This window comes from Hydra vulgaris, chromosome 12 (genome assembly GCF_038396675.1).
Source record: "Hydra vulgaris chromosome 12, alternate assembly HydraT2T_AEP".
In the NCBI taxonomy this organism is placed as follows: domain Eukaryota; kingdom Metazoa; phylum Cnidaria; class Hydrozoa; order Anthoathecata; family Hydridae; genus Hydra; species Hydra vulgaris.
Genome location: NC_088931.1, coordinates 60,437,119 through 60,451,447, shown reverse-complemented (window position 1 = coordinate 60,451,447; position 14,329 = coordinate 60,437,119). Strand labels below are relative to the sequence as shown.

Here is a 14,329-nt window from a genome sequence, read left to right as displayed (position 1 = left end):
AGTTTGGGTTTAAGCAATCACTAGAAACCATAGTTTATGCAATCACTAGAAATTTTAAAAATTGCAACTGCAAATGCCTTTTTCCAGCAGGTAAATAAAAAAGACTCAGACTTTTTTTTTTTTTTTAACATCTTTGCTTCCAACAAGGCTGCAAGCAGCCGCTATTAAAGTTGGAAGTTACTGAAAGAGAAAAGATGAAGATTGTAGAGCAAGATAACGATTGACAGACAACTTAAAGGATTGCAAATTATATGAATCAGGAAAACAAGATGAGGGAAGCGAATTCCAAAGAGCCTATGTTTGAGGAAAAAAACTAGACGAATAAGCGTTTTTGGAACGCTTAGGAACAGCCACAGAAAAAGGATGAGACTTAATTGAATAACGAGTAACACGAGAATGAATTTTAGTAGATGGCACAAGAGACTCTACCTTTTTAGAGCAGTGCCCATTATAGTATTTGTAGAAAAGAGAAAGAGAAGCAACATTACGACAATGTGATAATGGTTGAAGGTTGGCTGCAAGAGCAGGTCCAACTATGTTTACAATGCTTTTTTGCACCTTGTCTAAAAGAGAAAGGGCATCGTTAGAAGATCCGCCCCAGATATGGCAACAGTGTTCCATACAAGGCCGGATTTGAGATTTATAGATAGAGAATAGAATCCGAAGTAAGAAAGTGACGAGCTCGATAAAGAGATGCAACCTTAGCAGATGCTAATTTTGCAACTAATTTGATATATGGTTTCCAAGAAAGATTGGAAGTAAGAGTTAATCCTAGAAGATGAAGAGTAGATGACTCATCGAGTACATCACTGTTCATAAATATAGGAAGATCTAAATTATTGTGATAACGATTGGCTGAAAAAAATTGAGTTTTATCTGTATTGAAGTTCACCAGCCACTGTGAGCCCCATGCTGTAACAGAAGTGAGATCCTTTTCAAGCTCAAATGCCCCCTCCAAGTAATCAGAGAGCGTTGGTTTCTTATCATGACGAGAATAAATGGTAGTATCATCAGCAAACAATGCTACCTTAGATGTGAGAATATCTGGAAGATTGTTGATGTAAATTAAAAAGAGTATAGGGCCAAGGATAGAACCTTGAGGAACCCCTAAAGTTACAGAATAAGAAAAAGAGTGCTGTCCATCGAGGACAACTTTTATGCTACAACTTTTATGCAATGGATCAACCTGTTTGTTGGCAATATCAGGTAGAACGCAACTAGTGGAATCAAGAGATGATATTGATGAAAAGTTTTTAGCAAACAGTTCAGCTTTGTCTTTAGGTGAGGTGACAAACTCTGAACCATACAAGAGAGGTGGAATTAAAAATTTGCCCTTATTATTGATACTATTAAAGATTCTCCAAAAGTCACGAGAGCCTAATTTTTGAGATGAGATGCGAGATTTCATGACCTGAGATTAGCGGGCTTTGGCTTTAGACAAAACCTTTTTACAATGGTTTCTAGCAGTAATAAACAGATGTCTGTTTTCTGGAGAATTGTTTTGCTGATAAATATGGAAGTAACGGTTTCGATTGGCAATCGCAGCAGCACAATGTGAGGAAAACCATGGAGAAGAGTGAGGCTTGACCAGGAACCGTCAAGAGAGAACAAAAGATTCCATGCCAGCCTGAATCCACGAAGTTATGTAAGATGCGCATTTGTCGACAGGAAGACAAAAGATTTCTACCCAAGGGCCATCACAAAGAAAATCACGGAAAGAATCCCAGTCAGCTTTATAGTAGTTGTACTGTACTTATTAAACTACTGTAATTATAAAATTACTTAATAATTTATAAAAATACTTATTAAATTACTGTAGCTGTACTGTACTTATTAAATAGTTTAAAGAGTATTAAAAAAAGTTCTGAGAATACTTTTGTGAGACAGACAGGAATGACTTAAAAACTGACTTTGTAGTTCTGACAGAAATACTGTCAGAACTGCAAGCAGTAGAAGAGTTTAAGAATGGCATTAGAAAATTTGGATATTTACTAATTGATTAGCCTGTTTTTTTAGGATGACAAGAAGAGTGTGGTTATTAGATTCAAGAAATAAATTAAAAGAAAAACTCTTTAAATTTACTTAATTAGAAGAAAAGTTCATTGTAATTGCATTATTAACATTCCCAAGGAGTGTTTATAAAATCAGACCCATGGATGAAAGATGAATTAATCTTTTATCTATTTGATCTAAAAAATAACAGAATAATCTAAATATAGTTATTAATTGTATTTAGGTTATATTATTTTAACTTTTTATACGGTTATAGTAACTTTTGTACAGCTAGGGTAATTTTTGTAAGGTTATAGTAATTTTTATATGGTTATAGTAATTTTTATATGGTTATAGTAATTTTTATATGGTTATAGTAATTTTTGTAAGGTTATGGTAATTTTTGTAAGGTTATGGTAATTTTTGAATGGTTATAGTAACTTTTGCAAGGTTATGGTAATTTTTGAATGGTTATAGTAATTTTTGTAAGGTTATGGTAATTTTTGAATGGTTATTGTAATTTTTGTAAGGTTATATTAATCTTTGAATGGTTATAGTAATTTTTGTAGGGTTATATTAATCTTTGTACAGTATAGTATGGTTATATTAATTTTTGTACAGTTATAGTAACTTTTGTATGGTCATAGTAATTTTTGTAAGGTTATAGTAACTTTTATACGGTTATAGTAATTTTGACTTTTTAAAGTTTTAACCAATTATTTAAATTGTATGTTTAGTTTTAACAGAATTAAGAATAAAAAACAAATATATATGTATATATAGTATGGTACACTAATATATTTGGTGTTCAGCTCAGTAGATGCTGATACAACTTTGCTACTTTTAACTTAATGTTTTTTATAAATTGACTGAGTTAACTAGGACAAGTATATTGTTTATCAAAGCGTTTTTATCAAAAATTTAACAAACAAAAAAAAAACTTATTTACAAATGAATAATACAAAAACAATGTATACCACTGGTCTCAACCTGGAAAAGTTTAAAAAATACCTAGAAGACACAAACAATTTGACAATTGCATTAAGTTTACTATTTTTTCTATAAATTTAGACAATTATAAACAAAGTTTCTGAGCAATTTAGTTAAATCATGCTATCAAGACTGAAAATTACTGAAAATTTCTTCTCCTTCATCAATGAAATTAAATTAAATAACTTTAAGAACAAAAATCTACATTAAAGAAACATTTAGTGTGTACATTTTAACATTAGTTTTACATCATTTTGATACAAATTTTGATTGATTATAAATTTAAAAGAAACAGTTATATCTAAAAAATAAATAAAATCTACATTAAAGAAACATTTAGTTTGTACATTTTAACATTAGTTTTACATCATTTTGATACAAATTTTGATTGATTATAAATTTAAAAGAAACAGTTTTATCTAAAAAATAAATAAAATAAATTTTTACTAGCTAATCAATATCCAAACAGTAAAAATCATTTCAAACAAAAAAAAAAACATTCCAAACAAAAAAAATAGACTATTCCTACTTACGAATGTAAATATTGAAAGGTTTTAAAATAATGTAAACGAAACATCGAATTTAATAATACAATTAAAAAATTGGCTTTCTATTTAACAAAAATTTAGTAAAAAAAGTATTTTTTTAAAACTTACAGTGCTACAGTTTATTTAACAAATTTATTGAGATTTATAGATTTTTTTATTACATTAATTACATTAATTGGTTTAACATTCTTTCCATTAATTTAGATGCCTATGACTTTTTATAATGGTTAAGCTTATTTTAAATTTGATTGGATTTGTATACTTTTTAAATTATTATGTAGATTTTTTATGCTCCTGTGACATTTTTTTAAAGATAATAATAATGCAGCAAAAAGTCAACTCAATGCATTCTTCTCTGAATGATGATAAAATCTAGATGATGTCACATCACCATGCATTTGACTATAATTCTGATGTCGCATCACCATGCATTTGACTTTAATTCTGATGTCACATCACCATGCATTTAACTTTAATCTGATGTCACATCACAATGCATTTGGCTTTAATTCTGATGTCACATCACCATGCATTTCACTTTAATTGTGATGTTTACAAAATTAAAACCATGTTTTACAAAATTAAAATAATTTAAATTTACAAAATTAAAACCATGTTTCAACAGTAATGCGGTAGTGATGTAGTGGTAAAGCGCTCACTTCAGAAGCGAGAGGTTCCGAGTTCGATCCCCCCGCGTCCCTGGTAGTGCCGCGCTCAACTTGTTTTTCTGTGCAGCGGCCTTGTTCGTCGAGGTTCGTGTTTCGGAGTTATAGAGTTGAGAGAGGGTTATAACCACTATTGAGTAGCCTCCTCATCTGTAGTGGCCTTCATGGCCTTGAGGAGGTTAAAAAAAAAAAAAAAAAAAAAAAAAAAAAAAAAAATGTCACATCACCATGCATTTGACTTTTATTGTGATGTCACATCACCATGCATTTGGCTTTAATTCTGATGTCACATCACCATGCATTTGACTTTAATTGTGATGTCACATCACCATGCATTTGACTTATTTGCAACTACTTAAAAAAATACAAGTTAATAAAATAAAATAAAACTATAGAAAGTAATTGAAAAAGTAGAAAATACTTCTTTACAAACAGGGTTGTCTTTGGATGGAATAGTTTACTGGAATTGGTAGTGGAGTCTACATCAGTCAAAAAATGCGCTCTCAACAGCATTTGAACTATATTATATTTTGAAAAAGACCTCATCTTTTTGGCATAAACTAAGTAATACATATCCAGTGTTATCATGGTTAAGATTGGCATTATATAATGCCAATCATAACATCACCATTTGCATCAAGATACTACTATGAATGTAGACTTTCTACAAATCCATGGATAAAAACTCAGCAGAAATGATCAATCTTTTGCCTGGTAGCGAGTTACCTTGTTGCACATAAAAATAATAAAATTTTCATTTAAAAACACAATGTTCATCTAAATTTTTAAATAAATTGCAGAATTATCTTATCTTGTAGAAAAAAGTGTAAACCAGCACAACCATTAGCGATGATTGCACCCTAAACCATAATTTCTGGAGATTGCTTAACAAAAGTTGCAATATATAGGGATTGAAGTGTGAGTTTTGTAGCCAGTAAATATTGGCTTTGTGTGTTTCCAACTGCTAAACTTGCATTTTTGTTTGTTTAGTTAGTTTAGCATTGTCTAAATGTTTAGCTTGTTGCTCACATGCATATATTGAATTTTTAAGTAATTATCAATAATAATTATGAGTGGTCAGAACTTTTTGGCATAACAGTATATCTGATTGGTAAGTTTTATTTCTTGTAAAAGTTAAAAAACTAAGAGCAATTTTGCTTTTGAATCAATTAAGAACTTCCAGTCTTGAATAAGGTCTACAATTGAATTGATGAAAAGAAGAACAGTACTAGTCCAATACTTTCATTTTGAGATAATCAATGTTTAAGTTTTAAAGAGATCCCAAACCTCAGAGACATGTTGTGTTCATAAAAAGAGAATGATGAAAAAAATGTTTGGGCTAAACTTTTTTGATTAAAACGAAAGAATAAATGAATACTGAGAAAAACTAACTTTTTAATTTTAGTCAAAGCTTGTCTTTTCTGTTTTATTGTAGGCCTAAAAGTCAGCGTAATATACGCCGCAATCTACAGACTTGATAATTTATTCAAGCGGGTTTTATTCCTAAGAGTTTTAGTACATGACGTCATTGACTTTTGTTTGTTTACATAACCGATCTCTTGCACAAATAAAAAAAAATCAATGACATCATTTACTAAAACTCTTAAAAATAAAATGTGTTTGAATAAATTATCAAGTCTGTAGATTGTGGCGTATATTACGCTGACTTTTAGGCCTACAATTAAACGAAGAAGAGAAGCTTCAACTAAAATTAAAAAATTAGTTTTTTTTGGTATTCATTTATTCTTTTGTTTTAACTAGAAAAATTTAGCCCAAACATTTTTTTTTATCCTTCTCATTAATATGAACACAACATCTCTTAGAGTTTTGGGATCCCTTTAAGCAGTTATAGCTTATAAATCTACTTTATGGCAAAAAATAATGAAAGAAAGACGGACTAGTATTATTTGTAGTACATAGAGAGATCGACATAAGTTAAATCAAATTACGAAAAAAAGTGCAAATAACAAAAAATGGACTAGTACTGCTCTTCTCACCAATTCAATCGTCATGCCATATTTTTATTCATAAACATAATAACTAATAAGATAATTTAAATACTACTTACGTAATAATGCAAAACAGGTTAATATTAGCATTGTACACAGAGAAATCAATAAATACAGCTCTAGTTGAACGATCAAGCCAGAGATGTTCCTTTAAGTAATAAATAAACACATACATATATATATAAACTTATCCATTGCAATAATTTTGCAAATGGCAGGAAACACTACAATAAATATAAATGAAAAGATGGAATAATAAATAAAAAAAAGTACAGTTGGAAGAGAAAATAAGAGCTTTAATCTTTGAAGTTACCAATGTAAAAGAAAAATTATTGCACATTTTATATTTCTGCTCAAGAAATTAATTTTAAAATCGTGTAATATTATTTAGTTAACAATAATATTTTTAATTCTCATGCATAGCTATTTATATATATATATATATATATATATATATATATATATATATATATAAATATATATATATATATATATATATATATATATATTTATATATATAGATATATATATATATATATATATATCTATCTATATATATATATATACATATATATATACATATATATATATATATATATATATATATATATATATATATATATATATATATATATATATATATATATATATATATATATATATAATAAATGTTTTTTAAGAGTCCTATTATAGATAAAAAAAAAAGCGCAAACACACCCATAGTAATTTTAAATTTATCTATAAATCATTCATTTGTTTATTATAAATTGGGCAAATAATTACAAGAAAGTAAAAAAGAAGATTTAAAGAAAAGAATAACAGTGAAAAACAAAGTACAGTTAAAAGAAAAATATTCTAAGTACAACAATTATTACACATTTTACAATTATTAAAATAATATACTAAATATTTCTATTAAAACAGCAATAAAGAAAGAACCTCAATAATTTATAAAAAAAAGGATTTTCACAACCAGTAAAATGAAAGTAATCTAAATAAACGAAGCAAAAAAATTTATTAGTTATGTCATATTTAATATATATTGCCAAAGCGAATTAAAGTATATTGTTTAAAACATATAAAGTATATCGTGAGCAATAAAACTATTTTAAATGCATTTTTAAAACTTTAATGATTTTATTAAATTCTAGTATATGCATTTTCAAAATTACATACTGATTATTTGTCAAACCATTTTTCAAAACTCTGACTTTCAACCAGTCAACCACGACCGGCACAAATCCATTTTGGGAGGTCAAAGACCGCCCAAAATTTTAATCATTTTAGGCGGTCTTTGACCGTTGACTGGTTGTTATTTTCCTCTCTAGTTAATACTAATATTTACCAATTTAGGAAAAAACATGTTTCATTTTAGGAAAAAACATGTTTCAAACTTTGATAAAGGTAGAACTCAAATGCACAATGCAGATTAGTTGAAATGCACAATGCAAGTTGAATGTGGTAAATGTACAGTTCAAAGAATTAGGTCCAGATTTTTGTCTCAAAATTTAATTAGCAGAAAGTCAGGATCTGGAAGAAAGAAAAAATTACAGAAGGAAAAGATTATTTGATTGTGAGGAAAGTGGATATAAGGAAAGGAAAGTCTTTGATGAAGAATATCAGTATCAAAGAATTCAAAGAATATCATAGAATATCAAGAATGTCATAGAATATCAGTGTATCAGATTAAGACAAATTTAAACCTTGAATATTTATGCTTCAATACAATAAAAGGAGAGTAAAATGGTGCAAAGACCACTTAAACTAGACTTCAGATCAATTAAAGCATGTAATATGCCCATATTACATGTTTTAATTGATAATGATGAGTCACCTTTTGTGCTACAATATGGTAATCAAGATAGAATATGAAAAAAAAAGATGAACTATATAATCCGGAGTGTACACATGCCACAGTAAAGTATGACAAAAAAATCATGGATTGGGGTGCATTTGCTAACGGTGGTCTAAATAAGATTGCTCTGTGGTCTATATTAGATGCTAAACTCAAAGATGGAAAACCTAGTAATGAAGATGAATTGTTTTTAACACTTCTAAATGGATGAAATTCTTAGAATTTAGTTCATTAATAAAACTTAACACCTAGGGATCGATTTAAATTTTGTTAACAACGTTCGTTAACAAAATTTAAATCGATCCCTAATATTATGTATGTATAGTATGTATGTATGTATGTATGTATGTATGTATGTATGTATGTATGTATGTATGTATGTATGAATGAATGTATGTATGTATGTTTGGATGTATGTGTGTATACGGTCAAGGTGTCCTTTTTTCATTAAATTTTTTATATATTAAATAAAAATCTCTTAAAATAAAAAGCTACTCATAAAGCACCTTAAGGTTATTTAAAATTTGAGTTGATTCGTCAGAAGTTGCCCCTAGCAACACTGTAAAACCACCACCTGAATATGATGACATTTGTCCACTAAGTGTTCTTCCATTTAGCTCTTGTTCTGAGGCATATGTCCAGCTAAATAAAGAATAAAATCTAGATTAATTAATTATCTATAAACATAATCAAATAATAATGTTATACTGTTAGAATATAGTAATAACATTAGTATATTAATATTAAATATTAAACATATTTTTAAATAAGTTAATGACATTTTTTATTAATTGAAAACATGAAAGCTGAGTTTAGATTTAACTGAATTTAATTCTGATTTTTACGATTTTATTTTGCAGCTGTTAGAAAACCCATAGGCATGGGTCAGAGATTGACTCATAAGCTTGAGAAAACTAAGGGGGTCTTTGGAAGCACATAACTTTTAATACATTAAAAAAACAACTTTCTTTCTAATTGGAAAAAAGATTTTACATTCAAACTTTTATGTTCTTCAAAATTAACTAACAGGGTGAGGGTCTAAATAAGCTGCGAATGGTCTGAAATAAAATATGTAAAGCTTATATATATATATTATTTGTAACAATTTGTTATAACTTAACATTTAGGTTTAGTATAATATGAGCTATGGCCCATTAAATGACCCAGAAAATTGTGTGTATATATACATACATACATATATATATATATATATATATATATATATATATATATATATATATATATATATATATATATATATATATATATATATATATATATATTTATATATACATATATATATATACACATATATATATATATGTATATATATATATATATATATACATATACATATATATATATATATATATATACATATATATATATATATATATATATATATATATATATATATATATATGTATGTATGTATATATACACACAATTTTCTGGGTCATTTAATGGGCCATAGCTCATATTATACTAAACCTAAATGTTAAGTTATAATAAATTGTTACAAAGAAGAATTTCGTTCAAAGTACTCAACAAATAATTGTTGACTTACGCTGATCCATTTTCTAGTCCAAAACTTGCTGTTGATTCAACAGACGAAGAAAAAGGAGCATAACATTCTTTAATGTCTTCTTTGAAATAATCAGCAACACTAAAATAAAAACTTTTCTTTTTAAAAAAAATGATAAATATTGAAAATTGAAATAAAACAACAACAAAAAATCAATTTGTTGCAAACTTTTAAAAGTAATCTCAAACTGCAGTTAAATAACTATAAGATTAATGTAAATGTAAACTAAACATTTTGTAGCATTAGTACATTACTACATTTTGTGACAATGTATATCACAACTTATCTATTTATCAATGCATATCTAGTATCTCGTCATCAAATGAATTTTAGTTTACTGCTTAGATTAACTGTATTTATATCTTTGAAGCTTTCTTAAGATTCAAATAATGTTCTTTAACTTTGCAAGTTAAGCAAACTAGTATATAAATGTAAACTAAAGCAAAGATTTAAACATTCATTTGCATCACATAAATAATTTATAGCTTGCGTTGTAAAGTTTAATTATTCCTATTTGCAACAATTATTTTTGAAAATAAGGTCATGACAAATTTAATAAAAATTATAAAATAATAAAAATGAAAATAATAAGAAAAAAAATGATAAAAATAATTTTTTAATAGCATGTTTCAAGTCAAGAAATATTTTTGTCTTGTTTACTTTTAAAAACTATTCAAAATAGAAACTCCTAAAACTTCTATGACTTTTCTAAAACTTGTCAATGTAACATTAACTCCAGTTTGACTAGTATTTGTTAAATCATTCATAGCAGATAGAAACTTTGATAAAAATATTTGATTAAAATGATATTTAAGATATTATAAAACGGTTTTCCCGGTAATAATTTATATAAATTAGTGAGGAAAAATTCTTAAATTAAGATTATTATTATTTTGGGTATCCAAAATGCAAATTTCTTGAATATAAATACTTTTTATAAAAAGCATGTGTCATCTTTTTTATTTTTTTAAGATCAAAAGTACTGTTGTCTCATAAGAACTACTGACTTAATTTAATTTCTAATTTGTGGTCAAAATTTTAGGCATATGATTTTTAAAAGTTCATATCGGCCATTAAAGTTGCATAAAAGAAAAAATGCAAAAATCCAGGAAAGTTGTGTTTCTTAAATTTCATAGTTTTAGGAAGTCTCTAATTTCATAATGCTTGTTCAAAATTTAAAAAAAAATTTAAAATATCAGCTATAAATTGGACTGTGGAGCAATGAAATTAGGTGTTATAAAGTGACAAAAGTACCTTAATTTTTTTCTGTGGAACTAAGATATTGTGTAAAACAAAGGTAAGAAAAAAGGTATAGTTGTCACGGTCAAGCATAGAAGAGGTTCCTTATAGTATGGGGTTGTATGTAAGAATTTGTTGTGCGCAGAATACATGAAACAATCTGGTATAAATGCTACTGAATGGCCTCCACAAAGTCCTAATTTGAATACCATTAAAAATTTGTGGGAGGAGCTCTTCATAAAGATGCAAAGAACCACACTCAAAAATCTGGATGATTTATGATCAGCCATCAGATTTAAGCATTGGCACAAAAATTAAAAACAGAGTTTCGTCATGTTGAGGAATGTGCAAATATTTAGCATTAAATTGACAGAAAAACAAACACCAAGTTAAACAACTCTCCATTTAAATGCAGACATTTGCTTGAAAATAACAAATGAAATAAAAAACAAAATAAAAAAGGAACGCAACAATTTTCCATTTTCTTAGGAATTTAAATAAAACATTAGTTTTTGCTGATTATATTTTAGTTATTTTATCTAGAATTAATAAAACAATTTTGTTTTCATTTTAACTATTTTGTTTACAATTTAAGTTCAAAAAAAAGAAGAAAGAAAAAAGATTTTGATTTAGAATTTAAATAGAATGTTCTTTTTGGCCTTTTATTTTAATTATTTTCATTTTGAAACATTCGTGGGGGATTTTGTATTATTTTATTTAGAATTTAATTAAAAACATTCTTTTTTTCTTTTATCTTTTCATTATTTTATTTAGCATTCAATGAAATTTTCAATATTAATTCAATTAGAATTTAAGTAAAAAGTGTGTTTTTTATCATAATTATTTTATTTAGAATTTAAATAAAATGTTTATTTTTTGTTTTTACTTTTTAAATGTTTATTTTATTTAGAATATAAAACGTTTGTTTCGCCATTTTTATTTCAACTATTTTATTTTATAACAGAATCTTGAACATTTAAAGGGTCCCTAATATATATGTAAAAATAGTTCTTCAATAGTATTTCAACCTGGTACTTGAAAGAAGCAAAATTATATAAAAATTTTGAAAACATAATTGTTCTGTATAGAAACTTATATTTTATATTTTTTTAATAAAAATATTTAATTTTAAACTAAAAATATAAAAAGCGCAAGTTTTTGAAGATATTTTTTTCCTTTACATGTTTTTTATGAAGCTAATACAACTTTTTAACTTTTACATAATTTCCATAATTTTAAAATGCCACATTATGCTTAGAGCGTCAGGAAAGTTTGTGCAACTTATTAAAAAACTCATGTATATAAACAAATTTTATATCATTATTATATATCATTTTGAAGAGCATTCATTTCTCTACATTTTGGCTACATTTTTATTATATATTGCTTATATAAGAAAAAAATTATTTCAATTTTAGTAAATCTACATTTAAAAAAAACTTTATAAAATGAATAAATTTGAATATAGAGCATATATTAAAACTTGTCTTCTGCTTGGAATTCCATCAACTGACATATCCAACAAACTCAAAAAAGTTTATGGGGACCAAGCACCAAAATATAGAACAGTTGCTAAATGGGCAGCTTTATTCAATGATGGAAGAGAGAGTTTAGAAAATGACCAATGCTCTGGACACTCAATTACTGTGCATACATCTGCAAATATCGAGTCAAAAAAAAAAGCTATCAACAATTTTTTTTTACCATTTTGGCTTTAACAAAATCTTTACCTAATGCTCATAAACTAGTTAATCATTTTCAATTATTACACAAGTTGATTACAACTAGTAATCAACTTCTAATCATTCAACTTCTCAATCAATCGACATTCATTTTAAGATCAATATAAAAACTGATAATGAAAAAACTTGTTAAAAAGCAATTTTAAAACTAAAAAAAAATCATCTTTTCATAAATTTGTTACATAAAGTTTACTAAAAAGATTCTCTAAAATAATTTTGTCTACCGGCTTGATTATGATTTATCAGTTATACTTGTTTTTTTAAGGTATACAAAATACATATTTTTTAATTTTCTATAATATTAAAAAGAGATATAACTAAAACATATATTTAATATTCAAATATTTAATCACTTACATGCATGAAGCGTTTTTAACTCGAACTTGTCTCAATCTTGGACGTCCTAATATCTTATTTTCAAAATAAATATATCCTTTCATATTATCAGGTACTGGATCTCCATTATAAAAGTTTTCAAAATAAAGTCCACCCAATAAAGTAGTTTTGATTGCATACTAAAAAAAAAATGTTTGTTAAGAAAGTAGCAATAAAATCTATATTTAAAATGATTAATTATAATAAAAATTTTTTTCTGATTTATTAAATAATTTTTCTTGCTTTACTACGAGCAAGCAAATAATGTCAGTAAAAAATGTATTATTATGACATAGACATATTTGAAAATTGAATATAATGAGTATTATAATCACACTATGTGGTACATATAATCAGTGCTTGATTATTTGTGTGTGTGTTTATATATATATATATATATATATATATATATATATATATATATATATATATATATATATATATATATATATATATATATATATATATATATATATATATATATATATATATATATATATATGTATATATATATATATATAAACAAATCAAAAATCAAAAGGTTTTTTCTCATGGCCCATGACTCAATAAACTAGATTCTTACAGAATAAATTAAAAAGTGGTTGACTGATTCACATATTGTTTATTTTAGACATTAATTATTAAAATTAAAAAATTTAGGATTTTAACAAACCCTTGATGCACTTAGTGATTAGACTACTAAAGTCTTTTTAAAGTGTCCTTAATAATATATTGGGTTTATACGATAGGGCGAGGTAAGGTTAATCATTTAAAATGAAAATAATAAAATAACCTGATTCAATGAAAATGGATGTAAAGTGCAATAGCAGGGTGAGTCGATTTTGGATTTTTTAAAGAAAAAAATTGGGGAGTTACTAGAAGTTGCGGAATTTTATTGAGAATCCAAGTATGGCTTCGAAATCTGAACTAAAAAATTTTTTGCTTAAGTTCTTTGACTTTATATTTCACAAAAATTTTGACCTGATTTCTCAACAAAAAAAGCGGCTAACATTGAGTAATAATTTTATTGGTATTGATGTTAGAAAGATATTTTTTTTTAAAAACCGAGTTGTTTCAAATATTATAAGATTAATAAAAAAAAGATTTGTGTCAAATTTTCAAGGTCTTTTTTACTATTATTTTTAGGCTTTTTTTTTTTAGTTGTTTTCTGTTAATTCGCAACTTGATTGGTTGCTTACAGCTTTATTGTTAACTTCTAACTTGATTGGTTGCGTGCAGCTTTTTGTTAACTAGTAACTTGATTTAGAGGTTGGCTTGGAGCTTTATTGTTAATGAATTTGATAATGATAATTGCTTCTACGAAGTGTG

General features: G+C 26.1%; 1 protein-coding gene across 9 annotated transcripts in view; it reads right to left on the bottom strand.

Annotated features, from left to right (window-relative positions):
- LOC100212565 (polycystin-2) overlaps window positions 1-14,329 on the bottom strand; it is a 54,911-nt gene that overhangs the window by 12,603 nt on the left and 27,979 nt on the right. For all 9 annotated transcript variants that reach the window (XM_065813950.1, XM_065813948.1, XM_065813952.1 and 6 more), the window contains 4 exons: window positions 12,983-13,140; window positions 9,627-9,725; window positions 8,566-8,701; window positions 6,264-6,352 (listed from right to left, as the gene is read on the bottom strand). In XM_065813950.1, coding sequence (XP_065670022.1) covers window positions 6,264-6,352; window positions 8,566-8,701; window positions 9,627-9,725; window positions 12,983-13,140 — 482 coding nt within the window. The remainder of the gene's footprint in view (window positions 1-6,263; window positions 6,353-8,565; window positions 8,702-9,626; window positions 9,726-12,982; window positions 13,141-14,329) is intronic.